Here is a 25614-nt window from a genome sequence, read left to right on the forward strand (position 1 = left end):
ATTGTGGTGTTGATTGTACAACTCTGTTTATATACTAAAAACCATGGAATTGTATACTTCAAATGAAATTAACTTTATGGTTTGTAAATTACTGATTTAACAAAAACAACACAACACACATGCACACACACGCTTTACGGGCATTCCCCACACAAGCACATGGAAAAGAATGCTGCACATGGCCCCAGACCCAACCCAACTGTGTCACTGGCTGGAGAGGGGGTTACTCGGAGCTTCAGTGTTTCCTTCTAACTCTGCAGGGTTTGTCTTTGCATATTTAAATGAACTACACTAACGCCATTAGTTCTTCTCCCTCGGGAGGATGCTTTTATTGAACAGTTGACTTCATCAAACCCCTGAGACATTTTCATCAGTTCATTTCCATATAAACACAAAGCACCAGCCATTCACCCAGAGCAGTGCCAAGTTCACAGAAGACACTGAGTCACACACTGAAGATCGTGTCTGCCGTAGAGCACCCCTTGGGTGCAGAGTCCACTTTTATGGTCTGTGCCTCCTTCACAAGGGGCCCACATGCACTGGGGGACTTCATGAGGTCTACCTATGGAGCTCTAAACTCTGCTTCTTTCCATTGGACTCTTCCCTCTTTCTAACGGGTGAAAGACAGACAACAACTCCAGGAGAACACTCTAGAAGAGAACCTTTCAGAGAGAAGAGTTTGAGTCCAGTAAACACCTTTAACGTATGTATGTAACCCCCGTGCCCAGCACAGAGATCAATCCTGAGCAAGCATGCTGAATATTTATTGAACATCAGGATGGATGGATGGAGAGAGGGATGGAAGAAGAAATAAACGGGCCGATGTGGGCAGATGGATGGACAGACATGTAGGTAGGTGGATGTGATGGATGGACGGACGGACGGATGGACGGACGGACGGACAGATGGATGGATAGATGTCAGGACGGATGGAAAGACAGGTGGGTAGTTGGACAAATGAATGGAAGAATGAACAGATGGTCAGAGGGGTGGACGGACAGATGTGGAGAGACGGACAGTTGAGTCCATCAGATGAATGGATGGGCAGGTGAATGGACAAATGTGGACTGATGGACGGAGAGACAAGCGGGCAGATGATGGAGGGACGGCCTGACAGCTGGGTAGATGGGTGGAAGGACAGAGAGACGGAGGAGTGAGTAAGTAACAGGTCCCATCCAGTGTGCCCTCTGACCACTCAGGGAAACATCAGTACCTTGTCAGCATGGGGTGCTGGTGGCCTCCTCTCCAACCCCAGGCTCCAGGAGGGGCTTTACTATACCCCCAAAGAGCTGAAACTGGTCTCCATCCATCTCCAGGGTCGAACCACAGAGGAACAGAAGGAAGGTGTCACCCCTGACCCCCGGGGTGATCTGTTACCATTCATTCCCCACAGTTACTGAGGACCGGCTCTACACGGGCACTGAGGACACACGGGGCAACGGAGGCGGCCCAGGGATGACCCTGTGGGTGGCTCATGGAAATCAGAGCTGAGTGCCCAGTTCTTTGAGGTCACATGGGAAGGGGAGGAGAAGGTGGTCAGGAACAGACACCTAAGCTGAGACTAGATGTCAGCCTGACTGACGAGCTGCGTGTGTGTGTGTGTGTGTGTGTGTGTGTGTGTGCGCGCGCGTGCGCACAAAGGTGGGGTTGGGGAAGGAGGGAGAGACAGAGGAGGAGGAGGACGAGAAGAAAGACGGGAGGACAGGAGGAGGGACGGAGGGAAAGGCGCACGCCCAGGGCAGAGCAAGTGTGTGAGAGCTGACCCGAAGCAAGAGCACAGGTGCGTCTGAGACAGAAAGCCCAGGCAGCCGGGATACAGAAGGCAAGGCAGGCCGGCCGCGAGATGGGAGCAGTCGGCAGCGCCCCAGGTGCTCCACACAGTGCTCAGCCTCAGAGGGGTGTGCCCAGTGAGGACATCAGACCTCCATTCACCCGCAAGTAGGGGCTGGGACTGGGCTGACCCAGGCTGGTTAGGTTAAGAATCCTACTGAGCATCAGTGAGACTCGGCCAACTGCAGAGAACAGCAACTTCTGGGGAGCAGGCCGCAGGCCCCAGGCCTCAGGAAGCAGCCCACACTGCCCCTGACCCTGTGGAAGGCCTGCCTGGCCTGTCCTCACCAGGGCCTTATGGGCACGGTCCTTGGCTCAGCTTCGAATCCCCGAGTGCAGGGGGTGCAGGCAGCAGAGGCCAATGTCACAGCGGCAGCGGACACTAAGCTGCACAGTCACCTTGACCTCATGGCACCAAACGCTGTCTAAAGGCCAGCAGTACTATATCTGCTCCAGTGGCTTCCCCTATGAATGAGGTGACGGCTAAGATCCTGATGTCCGCCTGGAGGCCACCTTGAGCACCTCCTGTATACTAAGCCAGACGTGGGCAAGGCGCTAAGAAACGGTGTGCACCAGGCAGTCTCCGCCACCATCCTCGGGGAGCTTCCGCTCCAGCTGAAGCTTCCCTGGAAAAAAAACGAGTCTCCCTAGAAACCCGTCTGGTGTCTGTGGTCTCACAGTGACGTCTGGGGTAGAGCAGGTTGTGGGGGAAGGGGTAAACCTGAGACAGATTTCTGCAGCGCAGACCAGGACAGGCGCAGCCCTTCTCGAGCTTCACTGCGCTTAAGAAAGAGGCATATCCGCGTGGTTCTAGCACAGTCTCTACCAATTCACCCCAGGTAACAGAAACTGTATTAGGTTTAACAAACACACTTCTGAGATCTGAGCCCAGGAAAACGGCTGCATGTACCTGCTTATTAGATCTCTGTGCTTGAGGAATAAAACACTTTTACAGGCTTTCTATCACCTGAGCCCACAAAACAAGCCTGAGGTGGGCAGGGTCTGTGCCGTCCCTTTCTCCTCAAAGGACAACGCAGCAAGGGCAGAGGCCAGCTGCTGGGTGTGCGAGCACGGAGTGACGGAGGCAGCGATCACGCCCGTGCCCCCCAGAGCCCAGACGGGCCCCTCGAAGAGGCTCGGGTTTGCCCCCAGGAGTCAGGAGCTGGGCCGCAGGTGCTTCTGCTGGGATTCCCAGGCCAGCCCCGCCTCCACCGCTGTCCTCTTGGCCTCCTTCCCCGCCGGCTGGGCCCCACAGGCTCCTCCAAGCCACCCCGCTGCTGTTTCTTCCACTCCGCAGTCTTGATCGCTCTTTCTCTCTTCCCGTTCTCCAGGGGTCCTCTCCTGAATCAGAAAACAATCAACACAGCTTTCTGATGCTGCCATAAGGGGCCTTCCGGTGTCCTGGCTGGGCCCTCGCACATGCTGTGTGCTCAGATTCAGGCCAGATGAGCCGGGTTCCAGAGCCCCAGCCAGCCCCAGGGACCCCGTATTTTGTTCATCAGATGCTCTGAGGACCTTTTTACTGGTGGGAATATATTTCCTGGCAGGAACTGAAGAGCCCATCCATGGAGATCAGAGAAAGAGCAAAGCAAGGAAGAACTACTTTAAAAGGTAGCACTCTATGCCTGAGTCTGTGGACTTCCCCGGACTCCTGGCCGTGGCCATGACATCACACCGAACACCTCCTGCTTCCTCTAATGGCCTTCCAGGCTTACGAGCGAAGTTGGGGACCAACAAAGAGGCAAAGCACAATACTCTCGCTTCAGTGGCCCGGAAAGGCTGTCAATGAGCCCCTTTCTCCATTGCAAACCAAGGAAAAGGAGAGCCCTCCTCTGCCAGCTTTTCTAAAGCAATCCAGCACTTACTGGGATAGCGTATGCCTCTGATGTTGAGTCTTCTATCCCTGCACCATCTCCTTTCCAAAATAAGCAGCATTGCTCACAAGATGCAACTGGAAGTTCTGGAGTTTAAAATTATTAACAACTTTTTCAGACTTCAAGACAAAGACCCTTCCGTAGCAGAAAATGGATGTTACCAGAATTGCCTTGTATGGGCGAGGGTCTGTCTTGGCTTCAGGAAAACCTTAATGGAATCACAGCACTTCAAAATCTTATAAAACACTGAACAACAGATAATGGGCCACGAACTAATACTGAGTCTCTGTCCTTACTCCCAGTTCTCTTCTCCCACCACTCTGAGTTCTACAACAATCTAATGCCATATTCCATTTTCAAGCATCGGGGCTCGAGGGACAGAGGCAGAAAGAAAGACATTTGTCCACACATTTGCTCTGCTTAAAAGATGCCGGTCCATGGCAGAATGTGAAATTCAGATTTTTCAATATTTCCTTACCACTGCAAGGTTACAGCTGATTCCCCTGTGCTCTGTTCAGTTCTGGCTTCATGAGAGCTTGTCAAGCTTAGAGAAGAGGACTGTGAAAAGTCTAATTACAAAGGCCTCTCCACCTACCGCAGGACAGAGACCTGAGTATGAATCAACGACCCACTGCCATGGAGAAGCCCAAAGCCAAGGTGATTAGGAAGATGTCTTGCAGGTTTAGAGCTCCCCTAAACAAGCACGACATGATTGCTGGGAAAACCGTTCCTAGAATGACACATTCACGACCATACCTTCTTGCCTTCTTCGGAGTGTCCGGGCCCCTCATCTGGAGTAGTCTGCCCTTGACTGCTCATATCGTCCTTGGCATCTCCTGGGTGAGCTGCCCTCCCCAAGCAAGAGAGCAGGATGAGCAAACGGGGGTAGTTCCAAGGGAGTGGACAATCAGAAGATTAATAATACACCAGGGACCCCGCTGAAAGCACTGATTACCATGACCCAATCTCATCCTCTTGACTTACAATATGATACCTGCTACAGTGCCCTCCAGAGGACAGGGAAACCTGCCAGGTTTGGGGAGACGGGAATGGATGGTTCTACTCAATCACTTCCGAGCTGGAATACGATCTTTTCTTCCATTATTCAGACATTAAATGGAGTCCGTCTCCAGTGCTACTCGTGGTCCTTCTCCGTGCTCACTGGAATTTTTACTCACAAGAGAGCCCATAATCACACTTTTTAATTCAGCTCCCCTAACCCTCTTACCAAATCAGTCCCAACTTAGAAAGGGATGACTTTCTTATCCTACTGTGTTCTTTCCTATACCCCATAATCTCTATGTGGAGGTATGTGTGTGTTAAGACGGCATTCAGATCCTTTGGAAAAAGAAAAATAATAGGTTCCCCATTTGAGCTGAAAATGCAAATGAAACACATTTTGCAGGGCACCTGAGGGGATCAGTCAGTTAGGCATCTGACTCTTGATCTCAGTTCAGGACTTGATCTCAGGGTCCTGAGTTCAAGCCTCACACTGGGCTCCATGATGGGCATGGAACTGACTTTAAAAAGAAAAAAAAAAAAAAAAGACGGGGCACCTGGGTGGCTGAGTCATTAAACATCTGCCTTCAGTTCAGGTCATGATCCCAGGGTCCTGGGATCCAGCCCCACATCCTGCTTGGCAGGAAACCTTCTTCTCCCTCTCTCCCTGTCTCTCTCACTCTGTCAATTAAATAAATAAATAAAATCTTTAAATTAAAAAAAAAAAAACACTTTTCAAATAAGAATATATTATTTAGTTGTTACCTATATACATAAATTATAAAATTTATTTACAGACTTTATGAATTAGCCAACTTTGGTTTGGCAAAACTGAGTGAGAAGTACTTAAAAATACCCGCATGCTTTAGTGCTGTCTTGGAGTTTCTATATAATGCAGTAATGGATGCCCACGTACTTCTCTTTGCAAAAATGTAAGCTCCTAAATGAGTTCAGAGACAGCCAGCCTTATTCACCACTGTATCCTTATTACTTCTACCAGAGGCCTGTCATGGATAGATCCTCCATCACAGTAACCCACTGAATGAATGAGAAAATACATGAATGAATGAATGAGGCAATGAAGTAGACAATCCATTATTTTCTACACTTTCTGGTGTGTGAAACTACATTTTTATGTGGTAGGGACTAAAGCATGCTAGAAACTACCAAATGTTAACTTGTATTTTATCCCTAACCAATAAAGGTCCGATAATCTTTAAAAATGAATGCTCCAATTTAGAAGCGTCAGGATGAGAATCTGAGAAGCAACCACACAGGTAGGTCAAGGTAAGGGACCATCCATGAGTGACCATACAGGACGCAATAGATGAAAATGGCCACTAGAGGGAGCCACATGACCTTTCAAAGAGCAGCATTAGGAAAAACCCATCCAGTATGGTGGTTCTGCTCTCAGCACTTCCCACCATAGTTCACCGCCATAAAATTGCACTATATAATGCCCAACTCACCAGAACAAGCTGAGATAAAGTTAGAGTTGCAGTCTGCTAGGATTCAGACTTTCAGAAAAAGACCCCACCTCCCAGCTCAAATACTTCACATCCTTTTGTGTACACTCTAGCATTAAAAATTAAATATAAATAGAGGAAAACTATTTCCCCTGTGGATGACAATTGGATCTATTAAAAAACGCACCTGGAAAGAAGGCAAAACTATAACCTAAAGAATGAAAAAATTTATTTTTAAAGCTGTGTGCAATTACTTCCTGTCTCCAGCCACATTTTTGTAAAGGAACTTTCAACTGCTGGAGCATTCAATTTCATCTCCTCCAGTAAAGAAACTTAAGGCATGTGCAAGCTGAGAAGTCATACCAGATAGAATTATGATCCTATTGGTCAAGTTTCAAAGGCTTCATATGTAACTGAGTGTAGGAAGAAAAACATTTCCCACAAACGCCTTCTCTCAAAAGTTCTGAAAACCCTGTAAATATTTTCGGGGCCATTAAAATCCACAGATGTTATCAACAGGCAAGATCCATGCAAACTTTAAAAGACCTAGTTCATAAAGGTCGTTGCTTCAAAAATATATTTTGAAACATTTGAAAGAAGTACAGGTTAACTTCCCTTTGGAACCATGTAAAATGTCCATGCCTTACTTAGAACGTAAAAAGCAATTGGCTCCACTGGGCTTTTTGCTTACAGTTCTATCTCTACACCACACGAAATTGTAGGAAACCTCCAAAATAACAGCCAGAAATAAAGGAAGATAGAACTTGAAAAACAGGACAATTTAAGAAAGCAACTCTGAGAATCACTGATTAAAAACTAAAATTAAATTAAATGGCTCTGTGAGATTTACAGGGCCAGAGAAGATTCCAGAACCTGCATTGTCTGGTGACCTGTGGGAAAACCTAATGGGCTAACACTCACAGAGTTCCATGAAGGCAGACAGACTAGAAACTGAGAAACTGCAGAGCATCTGGGCTAGTCTGTGATTGCATATGCAGCCCCACTCACCAACCCGGAAAAAAACCCGAAATGTCAGCGCTGACAAAATTGTTACAAGACGAAGCTGGCTGGCTGAAAACCTTCCTGAGTGAATTAAAATCCTGACTGCTGGCCCTGGGGGAGACAGAAGTTGTGGGTGAAACTGGGAACTAGCCATGATTTATACAGCCAATGAAAAGATCGTAATTTTGAATTTTATAAAAATTATAGTTTTAAGTAATCTAATTATATCCTAATTATAATGATGACCCTTCTTCCTTCAAAGGACCCAAAGCATGCTTCTGGAACATTCTCTGTGAAAGTTCCCTCATTTGCTGTTTTAAAGAGAGAGTTGGCAAATCTCACAGTGAGTTAAAGTGACAAGTCTGGCATCTGACTTCCAGCTCAGTTTCCTGTGACCAGACCACACCAACTCTCAGCTCTGGAAATAACCCCCAGAGGAATTCTCTTCGGAGGAAAGCAATCTCCCCAATTATGAGAAAACGTCCTCCCCCTGCCTAGCCCCCTCTGGCCTGTGCAATTTCCACATCATTTCCACATTCTGATATGCAAACTTTTTTTTTCATTCCCAGCCAAGGAACTGCAACGTCTAAGACACAAAGGCCTTGTCCACGTGGGAGCTGCAGGCTCATTTGTGAAGCTCCTCGATAAACCCGCTCAGCTGTTCAGCTTAGTGCATGGGGATCCGGGCCAGCTCCCCCTTCATATCTAGCTGTGGATGCCACAGGGCAAGTCACTTAACCGCCTCATTAGGATCACAGTCACAGTCCTGCCATGGCCTCCTTCCCAGGTGCCTGGTCACCCCATTAATATCTGTAAAGATCCATTAAGCCTTCTAGCTGAAAGGCACCATAAAAGCAAAACCTATCACTGTTATCATCAATAAACTCTAAGGCGCTCTTCCCTGTCACCACCTAGGGTAAATCAGTTACCCACTGCCCCCTAATGAGCTACCTCCAGCCTGGTATATGGCATTTGATGCTGACAAGAGCTTTCTTTCCCAGGAGGGAGGAAAAGCCAGTGCTTTCCCTTTGGCCAGTGAACTTAAACTGTGAGAACCTCCAGCAACTCCCACCCATACATTGTACCTGCAACCTAACGCGCTCTGCGTGGATCCAGGCCTGCCCCCAGGGCCCCTCACCTTGAGCACTGAGCTAAGAACCACCAGCAGTGTGCAATCCATGCTCCACGTGGGAGAGGTGTTAGATGTACTGTTAAAAAGCACCTCGGAGATCCCGACACACCCGTATGTCTGGTCTTCCACCCACTGCCTCCCTTTACCTATTCTCATTGCTCGGAAACACCCTCCATCAAAACCCCGCTGGCAACACACCGTGGAGCTCTAACACACCAAACGGAGGGCAGTGTCTGTCTGTAACGGGGCTGCCCAAATAAACAATATCGCCACCCAGCACCCTACTATGCTGCCAGTAAGAAGGACAGAGAGGACAAGGTACTCCTTTGCAGAATGCTGTCTATGCAACACCACCACTTACACACGCGTGTCATCTCCCACGAGCGGAAAGGGGAGGGGGCGTGGAAGGCTGGCTCGTCACAGCAAACCCTCGTGCGGCTTTCCAGCTGGTTGAACCGGGTGCGCACACTCATCTTCTAGGTTTCTGAGATCCCTTCTAGTTATACACGGGGATCCCCTCCGTCCCAGGGAGCTTCTGATTTAGCTACATTGGGGGAGATCTCGCACAAGGTTTAGGAGCTGTCATTCATTCGGGAAAGGAAGGTGGGCCAAGGGCAAGAAGCCACCACTCTGGTCTCCCTCCCTCCTCTGTTCTTGCAACCTGGACGGGCCTGACTTCATGGGTAGCATTAACCTGTGCTTCCAAGCGCACAGCGCTCACTGCGACTCACAGTCTGGAGGTCGTGACTGCTGCAGGCGAACCTTCAGCCAGATGCTGCCCCGCTGGCCCCAGGCTCCCGGGGGTTCCACCTCCCACAGGCGTCCGCGCTCCTCTGGATGAGCCAACAGGAACTTCCTGCAGACTGAGGATGCGCACGTGTGAGCCAAGAAGGCCCGCCCCCTCTCTGTCCTCAGGGGAAGACACTTCCGGTTCCTGTTGAGGCCCCGCCCACCCTGCCCTGGCTCTGTGCTCTGATCCTGCTCTGCGCAAGCCACCCCTTAACCGTCTCACCTCGTGCTCCCACGTTCACCCCCACCCCATCTGAGCTTGAGGTCGCCATAACAAAGGGTCACACACTGAGTGGGGGGCTTCAACAACAGACTGGCTGTCTCCTAGTCCGGGAGGGAAGTCCCACATCCAGAGGTGGGAAGACGCACCTCTGCAGTGGACCTTCGTGTCTCTATGCCTTCACGAGGTCTTCCCTCTGTACCTGTGGCCCAGGCCCCTCTCATAAATAAGGACCTCTTCCTACCACTCTACTGAATCAGGGCCTCATGCACATGACCTCACTTAATCACCTCTTTAATGGCCCCTCCTCCTAATACAGTCACATGGGGAGCTAAAGCTTCAACATAAGACTTGGGGGTACCCAGTTGAGCCTGTAACATCACCGTGCCACACTGTCCTCTCCTTAGGCACTGTCCTTTCTCAGCCAGAACCTTCCCAGCTCTCCTCTCCCACAGAACCTTCCAGTACATCCTCCACGGATGCCTTGATTCCAGAGTCACCTCAAGGTTTTTATGTCCACGTTTACAGGGTGAGCACTTTCCACGGGGCAATGCCCCAAATCCTGCCAAATGGGAAGCTGCTCCTCGTCCTTCAGGTGCCCATGGGGACACCATTGGACCCTCTCCTAATATTTCCCGGCCCAGGGCAACAGCACAGATGGAAACCTCCAGAACCTGACACTAAGTATTCAGAAAGCGTAAGCCGAGCTAGCAGAGTGCTAGATAGAATGTTCTGCTCTCCTATCTTGACAAATATAACTTCATAACAACAGGGAAAGCCAGTTTCAAATTTAGAATTTCTTGGACTCCTTGGAGTTCTGCACCAGAATGTGGCAACACCAAGAGAGATGGCCCCCAGCAGGCAGCCCACTTGCTTCTCCTCCTACCCCTGCCCCACACACATACACCACAGGGGGCCTGTGCATACAAATGTGGACACCATGCCCACATTCCATCCACATCCCACCAATGGCTGCCCCTGGGATCTAAAGATACGCAAACTGGTGTCATGGTCCACCCTGAGATGCACAGATCCAGGGGTGGAGTCTACTTGGGCCCCGAGCACCACTGGCAGGAATCCTAGGGTCCTAGTACCTTGAGCTGGCTTAGAAGAAGTGATCTGGACCCAGGTAGGAATATTCTCTTGGGCCCACAGATTCCTCACACCATAGAGAGAGACAGAGCTGCCCAGGGGTGCTAAAGCATAGGACTGTGGACAGGAGTCCCTCTTGTCCATTCAAAGGGCAGGACTGTACTCAATAAAGGCCAATCAGAGAAGGATGTGGTCAGTGCACCTGTACCCAGCCTTGAGCATCCAGCAGCTTCTTTCTCCACATTCTACCTGGTTTACCAACATGCCCAGACACAGCCAGGCGTGCTGTAAAAGACTGAGGCCCCAGCATCCTTGGCTAGGCAGCTGAAACTCCTAAGACAAGCAGCATGCTTCAGAATAAGAGCCTTCGTATATTCTTTCTCTGCAAGGCAGAGACAGAGAAGGGAGAACAGAGATCCACAGAACCCTTCAAGGGTCTTAGCAGACTGTCCCTGCGGCAGCCTCCCCCCGGAAGCTGCTATTACCCTGGGAAACCTGGGGTGGCTGCCCTGGGAGGCCAGTGCACTCAAACAAAACTCTCAGAGGCATAGCAAAATTAGGGCTGGGGGAGGGGCCCCTGGGTGGTTCTATCAGTTAAGCAGACACCTTCAGCTCAGGTCATGATCTCGGGGTCCTGAGATCAAGTCCCATGTCTGACTCCCTGCTCAGCAGAGTCCACTTCTCCCTCTCCCTCTGCCTGCCACTCCTCCTACTTGTGCTCTCTCTCTCAAATAAATAAAATCTTAATAAATACATAAATAAGGAGAGGGACAAAAAGGACAGGTATGTGGACAGAGAACCAGTTGCCTAGGTTCTGAAACTTTCCAGCACCTCAAAGTGAGGAACACGGTGCAGAAAGCCTGGAATGCTCTTTGCAGAAATTTAAGGATCTTCAGAGTTTAATTATAGACAAAGACTTTGGAAATACAAAGAAATGACTAAACCTACTTGAAATACGTTTCACCTGCTTTTCTTAGGACTTCAGAGCAACGGAAATGTCCTTATCTTTCCTGCCTTTTCTCTCTTATTTGTTGTCCCTATATGATAGTGGCACTGGAAACTCAATACTGAGGGCTCAAAATCACCTGTGGTTTTGACAATAAGTGAAACAGAACCCAATGTGGGGTGGGTGGGGTGCAAGGGACCCTGGGGAAATACCCATCAGAATCTGCTGCCCTTACTGACTTGGAATGTGATGTGTAGCATCAGAGCTTTTTTCATTTCCTCTGACAAATATATATAAAGCTTTCTCTTCCAGAATGTGGAAAGGAACTGAGACAGTTCATTTTAAGTCTCAACTTGACTGAGCCAAGGGTGCCCAGATATTTAGTCTACATGATTCTGGGTGTGTCTGTGAAGGTGTTTTGGATGAGATCGGCATTGGAATCAGTAGACTGTGTAAAGCAGATTGTTGTCCCTCATGTGGGTGGGCCTCACCCAATCAGTTGAAGGCCTGCGTATGGAACAAAAAGGCTGACATCCCACAAGTAAGAGGGAACTCCTCCTGTCTGTTGAGCTGAGACATCAATTTTTTTAAATGTAGATTTTATTTATTTATTTATTTATTTATTTGAGGAAGAGAGAACATGAGAGGGGAAAAGTTCAGAGGGAGAAGCAGACTCCCTGTGGAGCTGGGAGCCCAATGTGGGACTCGGTCCTGGGACTCTGGGACCATGACCCGAGCCAAAAGCAGTGGCTTAACCAACTGAGCCACCCAGGCACCCCAAGGACATCGATCTTTTATTGCCTTTGGATTTGAACCAAAATATTGTTGTTCACTTTTCTTGGGTCTGGCTCCTGTGGGCATTTGGACCCTTAGGACACCATTGGCTCTCTTGAGTCTCCAGTTTGCTAACAGCCACAGATCTTGGGAGTCTCAGTCTCTACACCATGAGAGTAAATTCCTCATAATAAATCTCTTCTCTCTATATATCTACATCCTACCGGTTCTGTTTCTTTGGAGATCCCTGACCAATAGAGGGACTCAGTAGGTCAGGAATGGAAGAGGGGACTATCTTCTGCAATAGGAGCTACAGAGGCCCTTGGGAGCTCATGCTGTCAGAGCTCGCTTTTTGCACTCCAGCTGCCCTCCCAGCTGAAGCTCCTGGGGATCCTTTGCAGCTTCTAGGGGAAAGGACAAAGTCATGGGCTCTAAGCTTCAAGTGAAGGAGCAAAGGCTCTCTGAGCGCCAGCAGCAGTTAGCAGCACAGGTGAACTTCTCTGAATTCTGCCTCTCTCTGAGGTCATGTAACTTATTTTTTATTATCTCTAAATCCAATTATTTCTCAGGCTGGGAAGGGCTCACCCCCTGTAATGCAGCCTAAAGCCTCATCTGTGCAGAAGCAATGGGAGAGTTCTAAGGAAGAAGAGAAAACCCAGACACCGAGAGTGCCAAGGAACCTCCCTCTCCCACAATCACCTAGAACGCACATGCATTATCCATCACCATTACTTCAGCACTTCCTCCTGATACAAGGTGGGTTTACCTTGGTACATAGCAGGAGAAATCGGCCAACTGACACCCAGGGCTTCATCCTCTCGGAACGTCTCACAGAAGTCCTGCAGCATGGCCATGCCCAGGCCTTGGCGACGGTACATCCTCCTGACAAACACGGTGTCGAAGACAGGCAGCAGGTAGCACGCACCCGTGCCATCACCACACAAGCTGCCTGTAGGGAAAGGAATTGATATGCACTGGCCGCAGACTTGCACCAAGCCACCAGGACCCTAAGGAATGCTTGCACAGCCAGGTCCTTGGTACCACCTGGAAGAAGGGCCCACATCACTAACTAAACAACCTATGACAAAACAGCAGTTCCTCCCAAACCACCAGGGCTCCAGCTGGCCGATCAGCCCACATGTGATTGATCACTGGGAGTACAGCCACCAGACTATTGTACTGAAATGAAAAACAAACCCAGATGAATGCACCATTCATGCGCCCAAGACCCTCAGATGCTGCCCTCTCCGCACGCAGGTCACCGAGACACTCGAAGCCAATGATGAGCATCTGGATGACATCAAAGTTCTCCATGAACCCAGGGAATTGGGGCTGGGAGACCCACCCAACACATCTCTAGGGCATGGACTTGTTTTGGTAACTCTAGCAAGCAGTCTTCGCGTCTTATTAAGGTGAAGTACCTTTACCCTGAATAGACTAAGCTGTATTTCTCCTACAAGATCAATGGCCTTGCTATAGCAAAGCAGGAGAAGCAACAGCTGACACCCTTCCCACTTTTGCACCCTGAACTGAACTTCACTTCACTGCAACCAGCCCCAGTTACCAGCACGGTTGCTGTGTCTGCAGTGGGAACTTAGAGTCACAACCAGTCACCTCTGTCATCACCCTAACCAGAAAATCAGTGCTACATGGAGCCTACTACAGTATCTCTCTCACTTCCAAACTGCACAGGTGCCTGTGCCCTAAACGCACTGGAGTCCAGGAAAAGAAGTATGTAGCATATTCAGTTCCTATCAGAAGAAGAGGCATTCATCCCCGCCAAGATTCAGAAGGTGGGTAATTTCCCAAACAAAAAAATTGATTCCAATTCTAATTGGCCAGACTGTGTTGCAGAGACATATGCTGCTGTAGTTAACTGCCAAAATGGCCACAGTTATCTCCCTTCCTGTATCCACATCCCTTCACATGTGGTTCTGAAGCACGTGCCATCAAGAGATGGGGTCTGGCCTCATAGGGTCCAATGCGTATCTGTTCCCTCTCATATCTCTGCCATTTGCCCCAAGAACAAACCTGGACTAGCCTGTCACCATGAGAGAAACATGACCTGGGCACCCCTGTGGTCTAAGCAGACATCAAGCCACCCCCAAATAGCAGAGCCACCTACTGAATAGGTTAAACCCCCATGGAAACTGTCAATCAAAAGAATGGGGAACTAAATGGTTGGTTTTGTGGAAAAATGAATGAATAAATAAATAATCTGTGGCCAGCAATCAATACCACCTAATTCACGATCAATACCACCTAATTCACTTAAGATGGTAACAACAGAGTATTTGAATTTCACCTTCAGTGTTCTTGAAATGATAGTACAAACCTGGGCTGGAATTCTGTAACTACCAACTTTTACAGATGATGACAACAACATTCCCCAAATGATAAAGTCTTCCAAAGCTAAAAAGGTTTAAAATTAAATAAAATACAATACACACAATACAATACAATACAAATACAATACATATAAATACAATAAATAAATATACAATGTATAAAAATACAATTCCACTCACATGAATTCCATTCATTCTCTTTAAAAAGAGTCAGTACTTAGGAATACAGTTAACAAAAGAAACACAAGCTGTGAATACTGAAAAACTACAAAACAATGTTGAGGGAAATTAAAGAAAATCTAAATAAATGGAGACATTCCATGTTCATGGATTGGATGGCTCAATACTGTTGAGAAGGCAATTCTTCTCAAACTGGTCTGTAATTTCAATGCCAGCCCTACCAAATCCTAGCAGGCATTTTCTTTTTTTAAAAGAGAGTGAGAGAGAGGACAGAATGGGGGCAGGTGGAGGTCAGGGGGAGAGAAACTTAAGCAGGCTCCATGCCTAGCACAGAGCCCAACATGGGGCTTGATCTCAACACCCTGAGATCATGACCTGAGCTGAAATCAAGAGTCAGACACTTAACCAACTGAGCCACCCAGGCACCCCACCAGCAGGCATTTTTGTGGACAATGAGAAGCGGATACTAAAATTGATATGAAATGCAAAGCCTTTATATAATAAGCAACCCAGTTCTGAAAAAGAAGAGTACAACTGGAAGTTTTACACTACCCAGGTTCAAGGTTTCTTATAAAATCAAGGCAGGCAAGTCAGTGGGATACTGGTGCAAGGATAGGCATGCATAGCAGTGAAACGGAAATGAGTCCAGAAATAAACTTGCACTTTGAACTTCAAAACAGTGCCCTTTTCAAATGAGGAAAAGACAGTCTTTTCAAGAAATGGTGGTAGGATGACTAGATATTGAAAATTTTTTTTAAAAAAATTTAAGGGAAGAAGAAGCTGGAACAGAACAGAAAGCCCAGAATTAGACCTGCACCCATAGACTCAAATGATCTTTGACAAAGGAGCAAAGTCAAGTCAGTAGAGAAAGGACCGTCCCCATAAGTAATACTGGACATATCCACATGAAAAATAATAATAATAATCATCTAGACCTTAAACCCTTCAAAAACTTTACCTTAAAATGAGTTGCAGGCATAATGTAAAATGAAAAACTACAAAACTCCTAGAAAATAGCATGAAAGAATATCTAGATGACCTTGGGGTTAGCGATAAATTTTTTACATACAATACCAAAGGCATGACCCATGGAGGGAAAAAAATGACAAGCTGAATTTCATTAACATTAAAATTTGCTGCTCTGTGAAAGACCATGTCAAAAGAATGAAAAGGCAAGGCATGAACTGGGAAAAAAAAAAAAAAACAGTTGAAAAAGACACATTTGTCTGATAAAGGACTGTTATCTGAAATATGCAAAGAACTTTTAAAACTCAATGGTAAGAAAACAAACAACTTGATTAAAAAGTGGACCAAAGGGGGTATCTGGGTGGCTCAGTGGGTTAAGTAAGCCTCTGCCTTCGGCTTGGGTCATGATCCCAGGGCCCTAGAATCGAGCCTTCTTCCCCCTCTCTCTCTGCCTGCTTCTCTGCCTACTTGTGATCTCTCTCCCTCTGTCAAATAAATAAAAATCCTTAAAAAAAAAAAAGTGGACCAACGATTTTAATAGAAACCTCATCCAAGAAGCTATACATACAACAGATGAGCATATCAAAAGATGCTCCACATAATATGTCATCAGGAAAATGCCAATTTAACCAAGAAGATATCACTGCCCACCTAAAACAGTGGCCAAATTCCAGAACACTGTCAACACCAAATGCTGGTGAGGATGTGGAGCAACATTCCTTGTTGGGGGGAAATGCAAAATGGTATAGCAACTCTCATTCCTCTCATTTCTTGTTGGGGGAATGCAAAATGGTACAGCAACTCTAGATGACAGCTTGGTGGTTTTTACAAAAGTAAACATACTCATACCAGATGATTCATCAATTGTGCTCCTTGATAGTTATCAAAAGGAGTTGAGAACTTATGTCCACACAAATGTTCATGGCACCTGTAGTCATAATTGTTACAACCTAGAAGCAACCAAGATACCCTTCCATACCTGAAAGGATGAATAAACTACAGTACACCCAGATAACAGAATATTTAGTTCCAAAAAGAAATAAGCTATCAAGCCACAAAGACATAGAGAAATGTTAAGGCATATTACTTAGTGAAAAAAGTCAATCTGAAAAGTCTACAATTACACCAATGATAGAACATTCTGGAAAAGGCAAAACTAGGAAGGCAGTGAAAAGATCAGTGGTTGTCAAGAGGTCATGGGGAGGGAGGGATGACTGGGTGGGCCCAGGAATTTTTAGGGCAGTGAAGCTATTCCATATGATGCTACAAGGATAGCTACCTGTCATTATACATTTGTTAAAACCCATAGAATATACAACACAAATAATAAACCCTGATGTAAGCTATGGGCTTTAGTTAATAATAATGTATCCTTCTGGAATGAATTGTGTCTCCCCAAAGTCTTACATTGAAACTGCCAGTACCTTAGAATGTGACTATATTTGGAAACAGGCACTTTAAGTGGTGATAGAGTTAAAGAGAAGTCTTTTGAATAAGCTCTCATCCAATCTGATGGGTGTCTTTATGAGAAAAGGAAATTTGGACACACAGAGAGATGTGCACACACAGAAGAAAGACCGTATCAGGACACAGTGAGAAGCGGCCATCTACAAGTTAAGGAGAGAGACCTCGGAAGAAACCAAACCTGGCAACACCTTGATCTTGAACTTCCAGCCTCAGGAACTCTGAGAAAATTACTTTCTGTTGTTTGAGCCACCCAGTCTGTGGTATTTTGTTTTGGCAGTACTGACTGATTAATAGGTGTATCAGTTTTGGTTTACAAATAGTAACAAATGTGTCACACTACTGTAATGCATTAATAATAGAGGAAAGTGTATATGCATGGAGGAGGTGGGGGATATTGGGGAACTCTCTGTACTTTGTCCTCAATTTTTCTATAACCTAAAACTGCTCTAAAAAACAAAGCCTATAATTTTTTAATGTACGAGGTATTTTTAAAAATTAAGTTGAACACTCACCTCACATCATATATAAAAACTTAATTCAAAGATGGATCTAGGCATAAATACAAGCTAAAACTACAGAGCTTTTGGGAGAAAACATAGAGGAAAATCTTCACAACCTTGGGTTAGTCAGAGAGTTCTTAAATTCAATACCAGAAGCATCATCAATTGACAAATCTGACTTCATTAAAGTTAACTTCTGTACTTCGAAGTTAGACTATAAGAAAATGTTTATGAATCACATTTCTGATAAAGGACATATCCAGACTATATGAAGAACTCTTGTAATATAATTAAAAGGAAACAAACAACCAATTAAAAATGGACAGATGATCTAAATAGAAACTTCTTCAAAGAAAACATAAGGGGCGCCTGGATGGCTCAGTGGGTTAAAGCCTCTGCCTTCAGCTTGGGTCATGATCTCAGGGTCCTGGGATTGAGCCCCACATCGGGCTCTCTGCTCAGCGGGGAGCCTGCTTCCTCCTCTCTCTCTGCCTATCTCTCTGCCTACCTGTGATCTCTGTCTGTCAAATAAATAAGTAAAATCTTTAAAAAAAAAAAAAAAAGAAGACATACAAATGGTTAATCAATGAAACGATACTCAACATCATTAGAAAAACGAAAATCAAAACCATATAGTGCAAAGCTATTTTTGACCTACTAAAAGATGGCTATAGTCAAGGCAACCAGCAGTCATAAGTGTTGACAAGATATGGAGAAATTGAAACCGTCACATAGTGCTGATGGGAATTTGTAATGGTAAAGCTACTTTGTCAAATAATTTGACAGTTTCTTAAAGTTAAACACGTGTTTATCCAATGACCCACCAATTCTATTCCTAGGAAGCTAATATTTGCTACAATTTGGATGAACCTCAAAAAACATCAAGAAAAACAATTCAAGCACAAAAGGCCACATATTGTATCATTCCACTTAGATGAGCTGTCCCAGAAAGGCAAATTGATAGGGACAGAGAGCAACAGGGTTGCCTAGAGCTGGGGTGGAAACAGATTGATAGCCAACAGGCAACTTTTTCGGGTGATGGAAATATCCAAAATCTAGGTAATGGTGATGGTTACACAACTCTAAATTTTTCAGAAATCACTTACCCTTGGCAAATTTTATGCAGTGTAAAATTATACCTCAACAAAATCAATTTTTAAAAGATTCAGTGGGGGCACCTGGGTGGCTCAGTGGGTTAAGCCTCTGCCTTCAGCTCTAGTCATGAACTCAGGGTCCTGGGATTGAGCCCCGAATCGGGCTCTCTGCTCAGCAAGGAGCCTGCTTCTCTCTCCTCTCTCTGCCTGACTCTCTGCCTACTTCTGATCTCTGTCTGTTAAATAAATAAATAAATAAAATCTCTAAAAGATTCAATGAATTGTATTAAAATTATTGTATTGGGGTGCCTGGGTGACTCACTGGGTTAGGCATCCAACTTTTGGTTTCAGCTCAGGTCATATGAGATCTTTCAGTCATGAGATTGAGCCCCATGTCCAGCCCCCCACTCATGATCTGCTTCATGTTCTTTCTCCTTCTCTCTCCCTTTTTGCCCCTGTCTATTTACATGTTCTCTCTCTCTCTCTCTCTCTCTCAAATAAATAAATAACATCTTTGAATAAATAATAAAAATAAATTATTTTATTGAAATTATATGAAAAAATACAATCAAGAGTCAAAGAGGGAAAACAGTAACTTTAGGGTGGAGAAACCTGCCAGACACCCCCATGAGTGATCAGGGTGAGCATGGCTAATAGTAATGCTGGGGTCACATACTTTCACGTGTGATGGAAGCATGTGAGGACCAGGACACTTACTTCCCTTTCTCCCAAACCCATATCCCAATCTAATCATAAGAATATATCAGACAGACCTAAATCAAGGGACAGTCCGCAAATCTCCTGACCAGTACTCTTCAAAAGTGTCCAGGTCATGAAAAACAAGGAGAATGAAGAAATGGTCACAGATCAGGCAAGGGAACTAAAAAGATCTGAACTATGTGCAAGGTGGTATCCTGGATCAAACCCTATAAGAGAAAAATGACACTGCTGAAAAATTAACCAATGTTAATTTCTTAGGTTTGATCCTCATACCGTGATCCTGTCCTATGTTACCAGTGGAGGGAGAGAGGTGAAGGGTATAACAGGAACTCTGAACTATTTTGCAGCTGTTCTGTAAATCTAAAATTATTTCAGAATAAAAATCTGAGGAAGGGGAAGAGGCAGAAGAAACAAAAGCACTCTACCAGCCCTTTCTAATGGCTAATCATACCATCAGGTTGGTCAAATAAAATCTGTCCTCTAAAATCAATTCCCAGGGCACTTGGGTGGCTCAATGGATTAAGCATCTGCCTTCCGCTCAGGTCATGATCCCAGGGTCCTGCAACTGATCCACTGATCAATGGGGCATCCATTGATCCCCTGCTCAGCGGGGAGTCTGCTTCTCCCTCTCCCTCTACCCCAACCCCAGCTCCTGCTTCATCTCTCTCTCTCAAAAACAAACAAACAAACACCCTTTAAAATCAATTCCCAAAACCAAAGAATTGCCTTTTTAAGAAGGATACTAATTAACTGTAATAAGAATATTATGTGATTATGAACAGGGGCAGAGATAATGAGCTGGCTGCATGCCAATGGACTCTCCATTCATAATCAGAACCTCAAGTCCAAGGAATTCATATCACATGGCACGGAATGGTTGGGAAGAACCACAGCCATGATCTCAATCATTCTACCCATTATACAGACATGGCAGTTGACAGTGTCAAGAAAGGGTCAAGAACAAACAAAACAAAACACACAGAGAATAAAAGGCTTGGCTCTCTTCTGTCAGCAACATCTGCCCAACTGGGTCTCACCAGCTCACAGAGAGTCTGGTGAACCCAGACCAAACTCAGACCAGCCATGCCACCAAGGTAACTGGGGGCAGAACTAAGCCAAAACCAACACCGCCTGGTGCCCTTTCTTGTTCTTTCTGGCTGCTTCATGTCCAAAATTACCTTCAGTGATTACATAGGTCGTCTTTACCTAACAACACTTAGAAGATTAAAGCATATTCCAGATGGGCACTGTTCAAAATCACAACAAAGATGCTGTCTCTCAGGAAAATTTAAATATCCAGAAAGGTCTTTTACCTGAGGACAATGGATCATGGAAAGAAAGTTCATGGGAACAGATCCATAGAGATCACAATTCATAGTAAATGGTGGGGATAAAACAAACAAAAGTCTGGTAAAGCACAAACCAGTCAGAACTGGCTAAATGAGCAGCAGGATGAGATCATTTTTACCATAAATGCTGGTGGGAAATAAACAAGTAAAACTGAAAATTAACAAACCAAGCATCAGAATTTAAAAGACTGAAAAAGAACAGAAAAGAGACCCAAAGAAAATAAAGGGAAGGAGACAAGGACTATAGAAATTAATAAAATAGGGGCGCCTGGGTGGCTCAGTGGGTTAAAGCCTCTGCCTTGGGCTCAGGTCATGGTCTCAGGGTCCTGGAATCAAGCTCTGCATTGGGCTCTCTGCTTGGCAGGGAGCCTGCTTCCTCCTCTCTCTCTGTCTGCCTCTCTGCCTACTTGTGATCTCTGTCAAATAAATAAATAAAATCTTTTTTTTAAAAAAAGAACTTAATAAAATAGAAAACAAAAATACAACATAAAGGATTTTTTTTTTAATTTCAAGAGTTATTAAAGGAAGATTGAATACACCATACATAAAGCACATTGGGAATTAAAGATATCACTATAGACATGGCAGAAATTTCAAAGGTAAAAGAATATAATAAATATCTCTATACCAATAAACTGGAAAAACAGATAAAAAGGACAAATTCCTAAGACAATACAAACCACCAAAACTGACTTATAAAAAAAGAGTGACCAACCTGTCCTATGAGCATCAAAACATGAACTCAGTAGTTTAAACCTCTCCCACACTGAACACATCAGGTCAGGTGGGTATAAGTTCTACCAACCTTCCAAGTAAAGCCTTCCAGAGAACAGAAAAAGGGAGAATATTCTCCAACTTAGTCTCTGAATCTCACCTTTTAAGGAAAAAGAAAAAGAAATAGCCAAGGAGGGGTGCCTGGGTGGCTCAGTGGGTTAAGGCTTCTGCCTTCAGCTCAGGTCATGATCCCAGGGTCCTGGGATTGAGCCCCGAGTCTGGCTCTCTGCTCAGTGGGGAGCCTGCTTCCCTCTCTCTCTGCCTGCCTCTGCCTACTTGTGATCTGTCTGTCAAATAAATAAAACCTTTAAAAAACAAGAAGAAGAAAAGAAATAGCCAAGGATCAGAAAGATAGGTAAATAACAATAATTCATAAGCATAAAACAAAAAACTTACACCCATATTAACAAACTGCATTCAACAGGGTGTACAAAGTTAACTTCAATCACGGTAAGGGGCTGGTTCTCTGCCCACCACTCTGGCTGTTCTGGGGGAGATGCAGAATCAGTAAGGGGCATGAGCTAAGACTACACATAATGAAGGCTTTGCCTTCAACAGCCTGGGAAGACCTGAAGAAGGAACTTCTGAAAGAAGGAAACAAAACTTACCAAAGAGTAGGCAGACAACATGGTACCAAGAGGCTGTCCATTAAAAATAGGCACCCCAACAAAACACAGAAAAAGACAAGGAGGGTTACTTCACGAAGACATTGAGTGAATTCTTGGAATACCTAAGACAGCATTCACAGATGGTGCACCATGGGGGAAATGATAGCAACAGGCAGCCAGAAAGTAAGGGAAGAAATGGAATCTGCTTCAAAGAGAGAGATTTGCTGGGAGGAAGATAAAACAGGCAGGGGCGAGACGATGGTCACAGTGTGTTCCCCCCACTGGCTGCCTTTGAGAACTAAGACCTGGGCACCAGGGAAGTTTTTGGTGGGAGGCCCCAAGGCACAAAACAGCCAAGCGCCTGGCCAAATGCAGCCCGGCTCTCCGTGCGTTTCCTTTTGCAAAGTAGCATTTGTGTGGGCTGGGAACCCCTGTCCAGGTTTGTCCAGCTGATCCCAAAGACAGTTTGCTGTCCGTGGCTGCTGTAGAAACTTGGCCCTGCGAAGCACTTTAAGCATAACTGCTCTAAAAATCCAAATTCAGGCCACAGTTGCTAGTCCAAGAGATTCAGTTCAGCATGGGATACTCTTAACCCATGGACATAGAAATATCTAAAAGCGTTAACTTTTGCTAGCCATTAGCACTATCCTTTTGTTACAATCATATTAGATGTGGGTGGTGAACCCACTGTACAAGGTCAGAGCCAAACATCCCTCAGAACCGGGGTCAGAGCCAGACTTCCTGGGTACCCACTGCACAAGGTCAGAGCCAGACTGCCTTGGAACCTGGGGCAGTTGAGGATGTACTGATGATTCTACTAATGACCTGAATGTTTCTGAATTCTTCCCACCAAGGAGCGTTGCTAGCACCTATCCGCATAAAATCTTTTTTTTTTTTAAGTATGAGATATTTAAGTTGTATTTGCTGGACTAGGCACTGGCAAACTTTTCCTGTAAAATCCAAACAGAAAATACTTTTAGGCTTTAGGGAAAACCGTTCATCTCTGCAGTTGTGCAAAATCAGCTGTGGACATTATGAACGGGCATGGCTATGTTCCAATCGATTTCTATTTACAAAAAGAGGCGATGAGCGGAACTGGGCCAACAGGCCATAGTAAGAGCAGGCAGTTAATACCTGCTCCAGAAAAAACATCACTTTTACAGGTAGGACTAAGTGTTTATAACACCTATTTGTAATAATCATCTTTTCTCAAGAACAACTGAAAACAATGCATTAATGTCAACCTCTCCTAAACAAGATACATTTATTTTTAATATTTTCCTAAGATTTTATTTATTTATTTGACAGAGAGAGAGACAGTGAGAGCAGGAACACAAGCAGGGGGAGTGGGAGAGGGAGAAGCAGGGTTCCCGACGAACAGGGAGCCCGATGTGGGGCTCGATCCCAGGAGCCCAGGATCACGACCCGAGCTGAAGGCAGACACTTAATAATTGAGCTACCCAGGCGCCCCCAAACAAGATACATTTAGAGATAAGAATTAACTATATCATTTTTTTCTTCTAACATTTCTTTGTATGTATTTTACTATTATAAGAGGAATTTATTTATTTACTAAGATGCCATGAAATTCTCTCTTAAATATTGGGGGAAGAAAGTTTATGTGCTTAAAGAAATAACTTTGGCCAAGTTGGCTTTATCTCGGATTGTTAAATGAAAATCTGTATCAGTAAGTCACCTTCTTTTCAGATTACAAGAGAAAGAACTGTCCCAGTTCAACTCTGTGCTAGAGAACTCTGTGCTAGAGGACCCTGCATGAAATCCAGTCCATGTGGCATAGAACAAAGGAAGATTATAAAAGCCAAAAAAAAAACTACTAGTTCCTCCTTATTTTTTTTTAAGATTTTATTTATTTGTTTGAGAGAGAGAGAGAGAAAACAAGAGCACAGGGAAGGGCAGAGGGAGAATCAGGCTCCTTGCTGAACAGAGAGCCCAGTGCGGGACTCGATCCCAGGACCCTGGGATCATGACTTGAGCAGAAGGCAGACACTTCACAGACTGAGCCAGCAGGGACCCCTAGCAGTTCCTCTTCTAAGTATACAGTCAAGTGGTGTTGCCCAAATGTTTTCTCATTATCACCAACCTAAGGAGCCATTTTTTTCCTAATCTTGCACGCCCGCTGACTAGATACTAAGGAATGAATAAGACTTTGTTGGATAGGGCTGAGGTTTGGAGGCCAGAGACCATTGTTTTATCCATGATTCCTTTGCTCCCCAAAGGTTTGACTGTCAGGGGCAACGCCACCCCACTGAGAATGCATGCCTTGGGTGAGTGGGTCTCCAACTTCAGAGTTCTTGGGAGTCACCTGGAGGGCTTGTTAAGACAGATCACAGGGGCCCAATCCACTGCCAGGGTTTCGGAGGCAGCGGGTCTTGGATGGAGCCTGAGAACTCCTGTAGCCCATAATATGTGAGCAGCACAAACTGCCTGCTGAGCACTCCATCCATTACACACCAGCCACTGTGCAAGCAAGGAAGGGCTGCCTGGTGGTGGTGACCACAAGTATTCCAGGCCAGACTTAGACTACTTTATGAATAGGATTCTTCCGTGGATTATTATGGGCTGTCTATCCAGCCCACAGTCCTTTAAAATTGGCCCTACCACAGCCAAGAACGAAGGCTAGGTGGCCATACCTGGACCACAAAAGCCAGCCCCCGCCAATCCACAGTCAGTGGAGATCAAAGTGAACCCATGATGCACAAGAAAACCAATCCACGAGCCAGCTGGACCAATCTGATTCTTTCAAGAGAATTTAAATGATGTGAAAAAGGGATCACAAATGACCTTGGCTCTTTAAGGCAAGTACAAGGAGAGGCCAGGGGGCATGATGGCAAATGAAAGCCAAGGTTACAAGGAGGCAGGAGATACAAGTGGGTAACGTTAGCAGCTTTGCAAGGCTGAGATCGCAGCAGCTGCTGGTACACATCCCAACAGAAGAAGCCTGGCTGCATCCCGTGCATTTCCCCCTGTACCTTCCAATGCCGTATCTCCACAGGAACCTCCATTCCTCGTCAATAGCAACCCCTTTCTCAACAGACAGCACAGTAGGTACCTGAACCAACACTGCACTCCCCATTCACACCACCTTTGCTACTGATGTTTCTGCTGAAGTCCAGAAGATGGCCTGAGGGGGGCCTTCTTGATGAGACAACTCAGCAGGAGGGACCTGAGGCATTGGACTTCTGGGGGAGGGAGAGCAGAAAACCCTCCCCACCCCCCCACTTCAAAAAGCAGGGCAGCCAAGGCCACTTCAAAACATCACTGCTGTCCCGAAGGTCACGTGCTTGTCTGGATGGCAAGTCACCTAATTTAATACATTTCAGTGCCACTCCTGTTTTTATGATTTGCATTAGTGTTGGAGTTTTCAGCCAGCTGAAACAGAAAGCTGTTCTTTTTAGATTTTTATACAAAAGCAACACACATCTTAGCTCTGCCTCAAATTGGCCAAACTTGCCATTTACCAGTC

The 25614-nt window shown here is 45.7% G+C and overlaps 1 protein-coding gene across 5 annotated transcripts in view; it reads right to left on the minus strand.

The window, feature by feature from the left end:
- Positions 1–304: 304 nt before the first annotated feature.
- Positions 305–25614, minus strand: part of LOC131835674 (protein FAM169B-like) — an 87360-nt gene continuing 62050 nt past the window's right edge. For 2 of the 5 annotated variants that reach the window (XM_059180113.1, XM_059180114.1), the window contains exons 6-9: positions 12891–13073; positions 9035–9166; positions 4461–4549; positions 305–3171 (exon numbers count right to left, since the gene is read on the minus strand). In XM_059180113.1, the coding sequence (XP_059036096.1) occupies positions 2986–3171; positions 4461–4549; positions 9035–9166; positions 12891–13073 (590 nt within the window). In that variant the 3' untranslated portion in view covers positions 305–2985. Of the gene's footprint in view, positions 3791–4460; positions 4550–9034; positions 9167–12890; positions 13074–25614 lie in introns of all 5 variants that reach the window. The other 3 variants (XM_059180116.1, XM_059180115.1, XM_059180117.1) reach the window with 3 other exon arrangements.

Source organism: Mustela lutreola, chromosome 7, assembly GCF_030435805.1.
Source record: "Mustela lutreola isolate mMusLut2 chromosome 7, mMusLut2.pri, whole genome shotgun sequence".
Lineage (NCBI taxonomy): Eukaryota > Metazoa > Chordata > Mammalia > Carnivora > Mustelidae > Mustela > Mustela lutreola.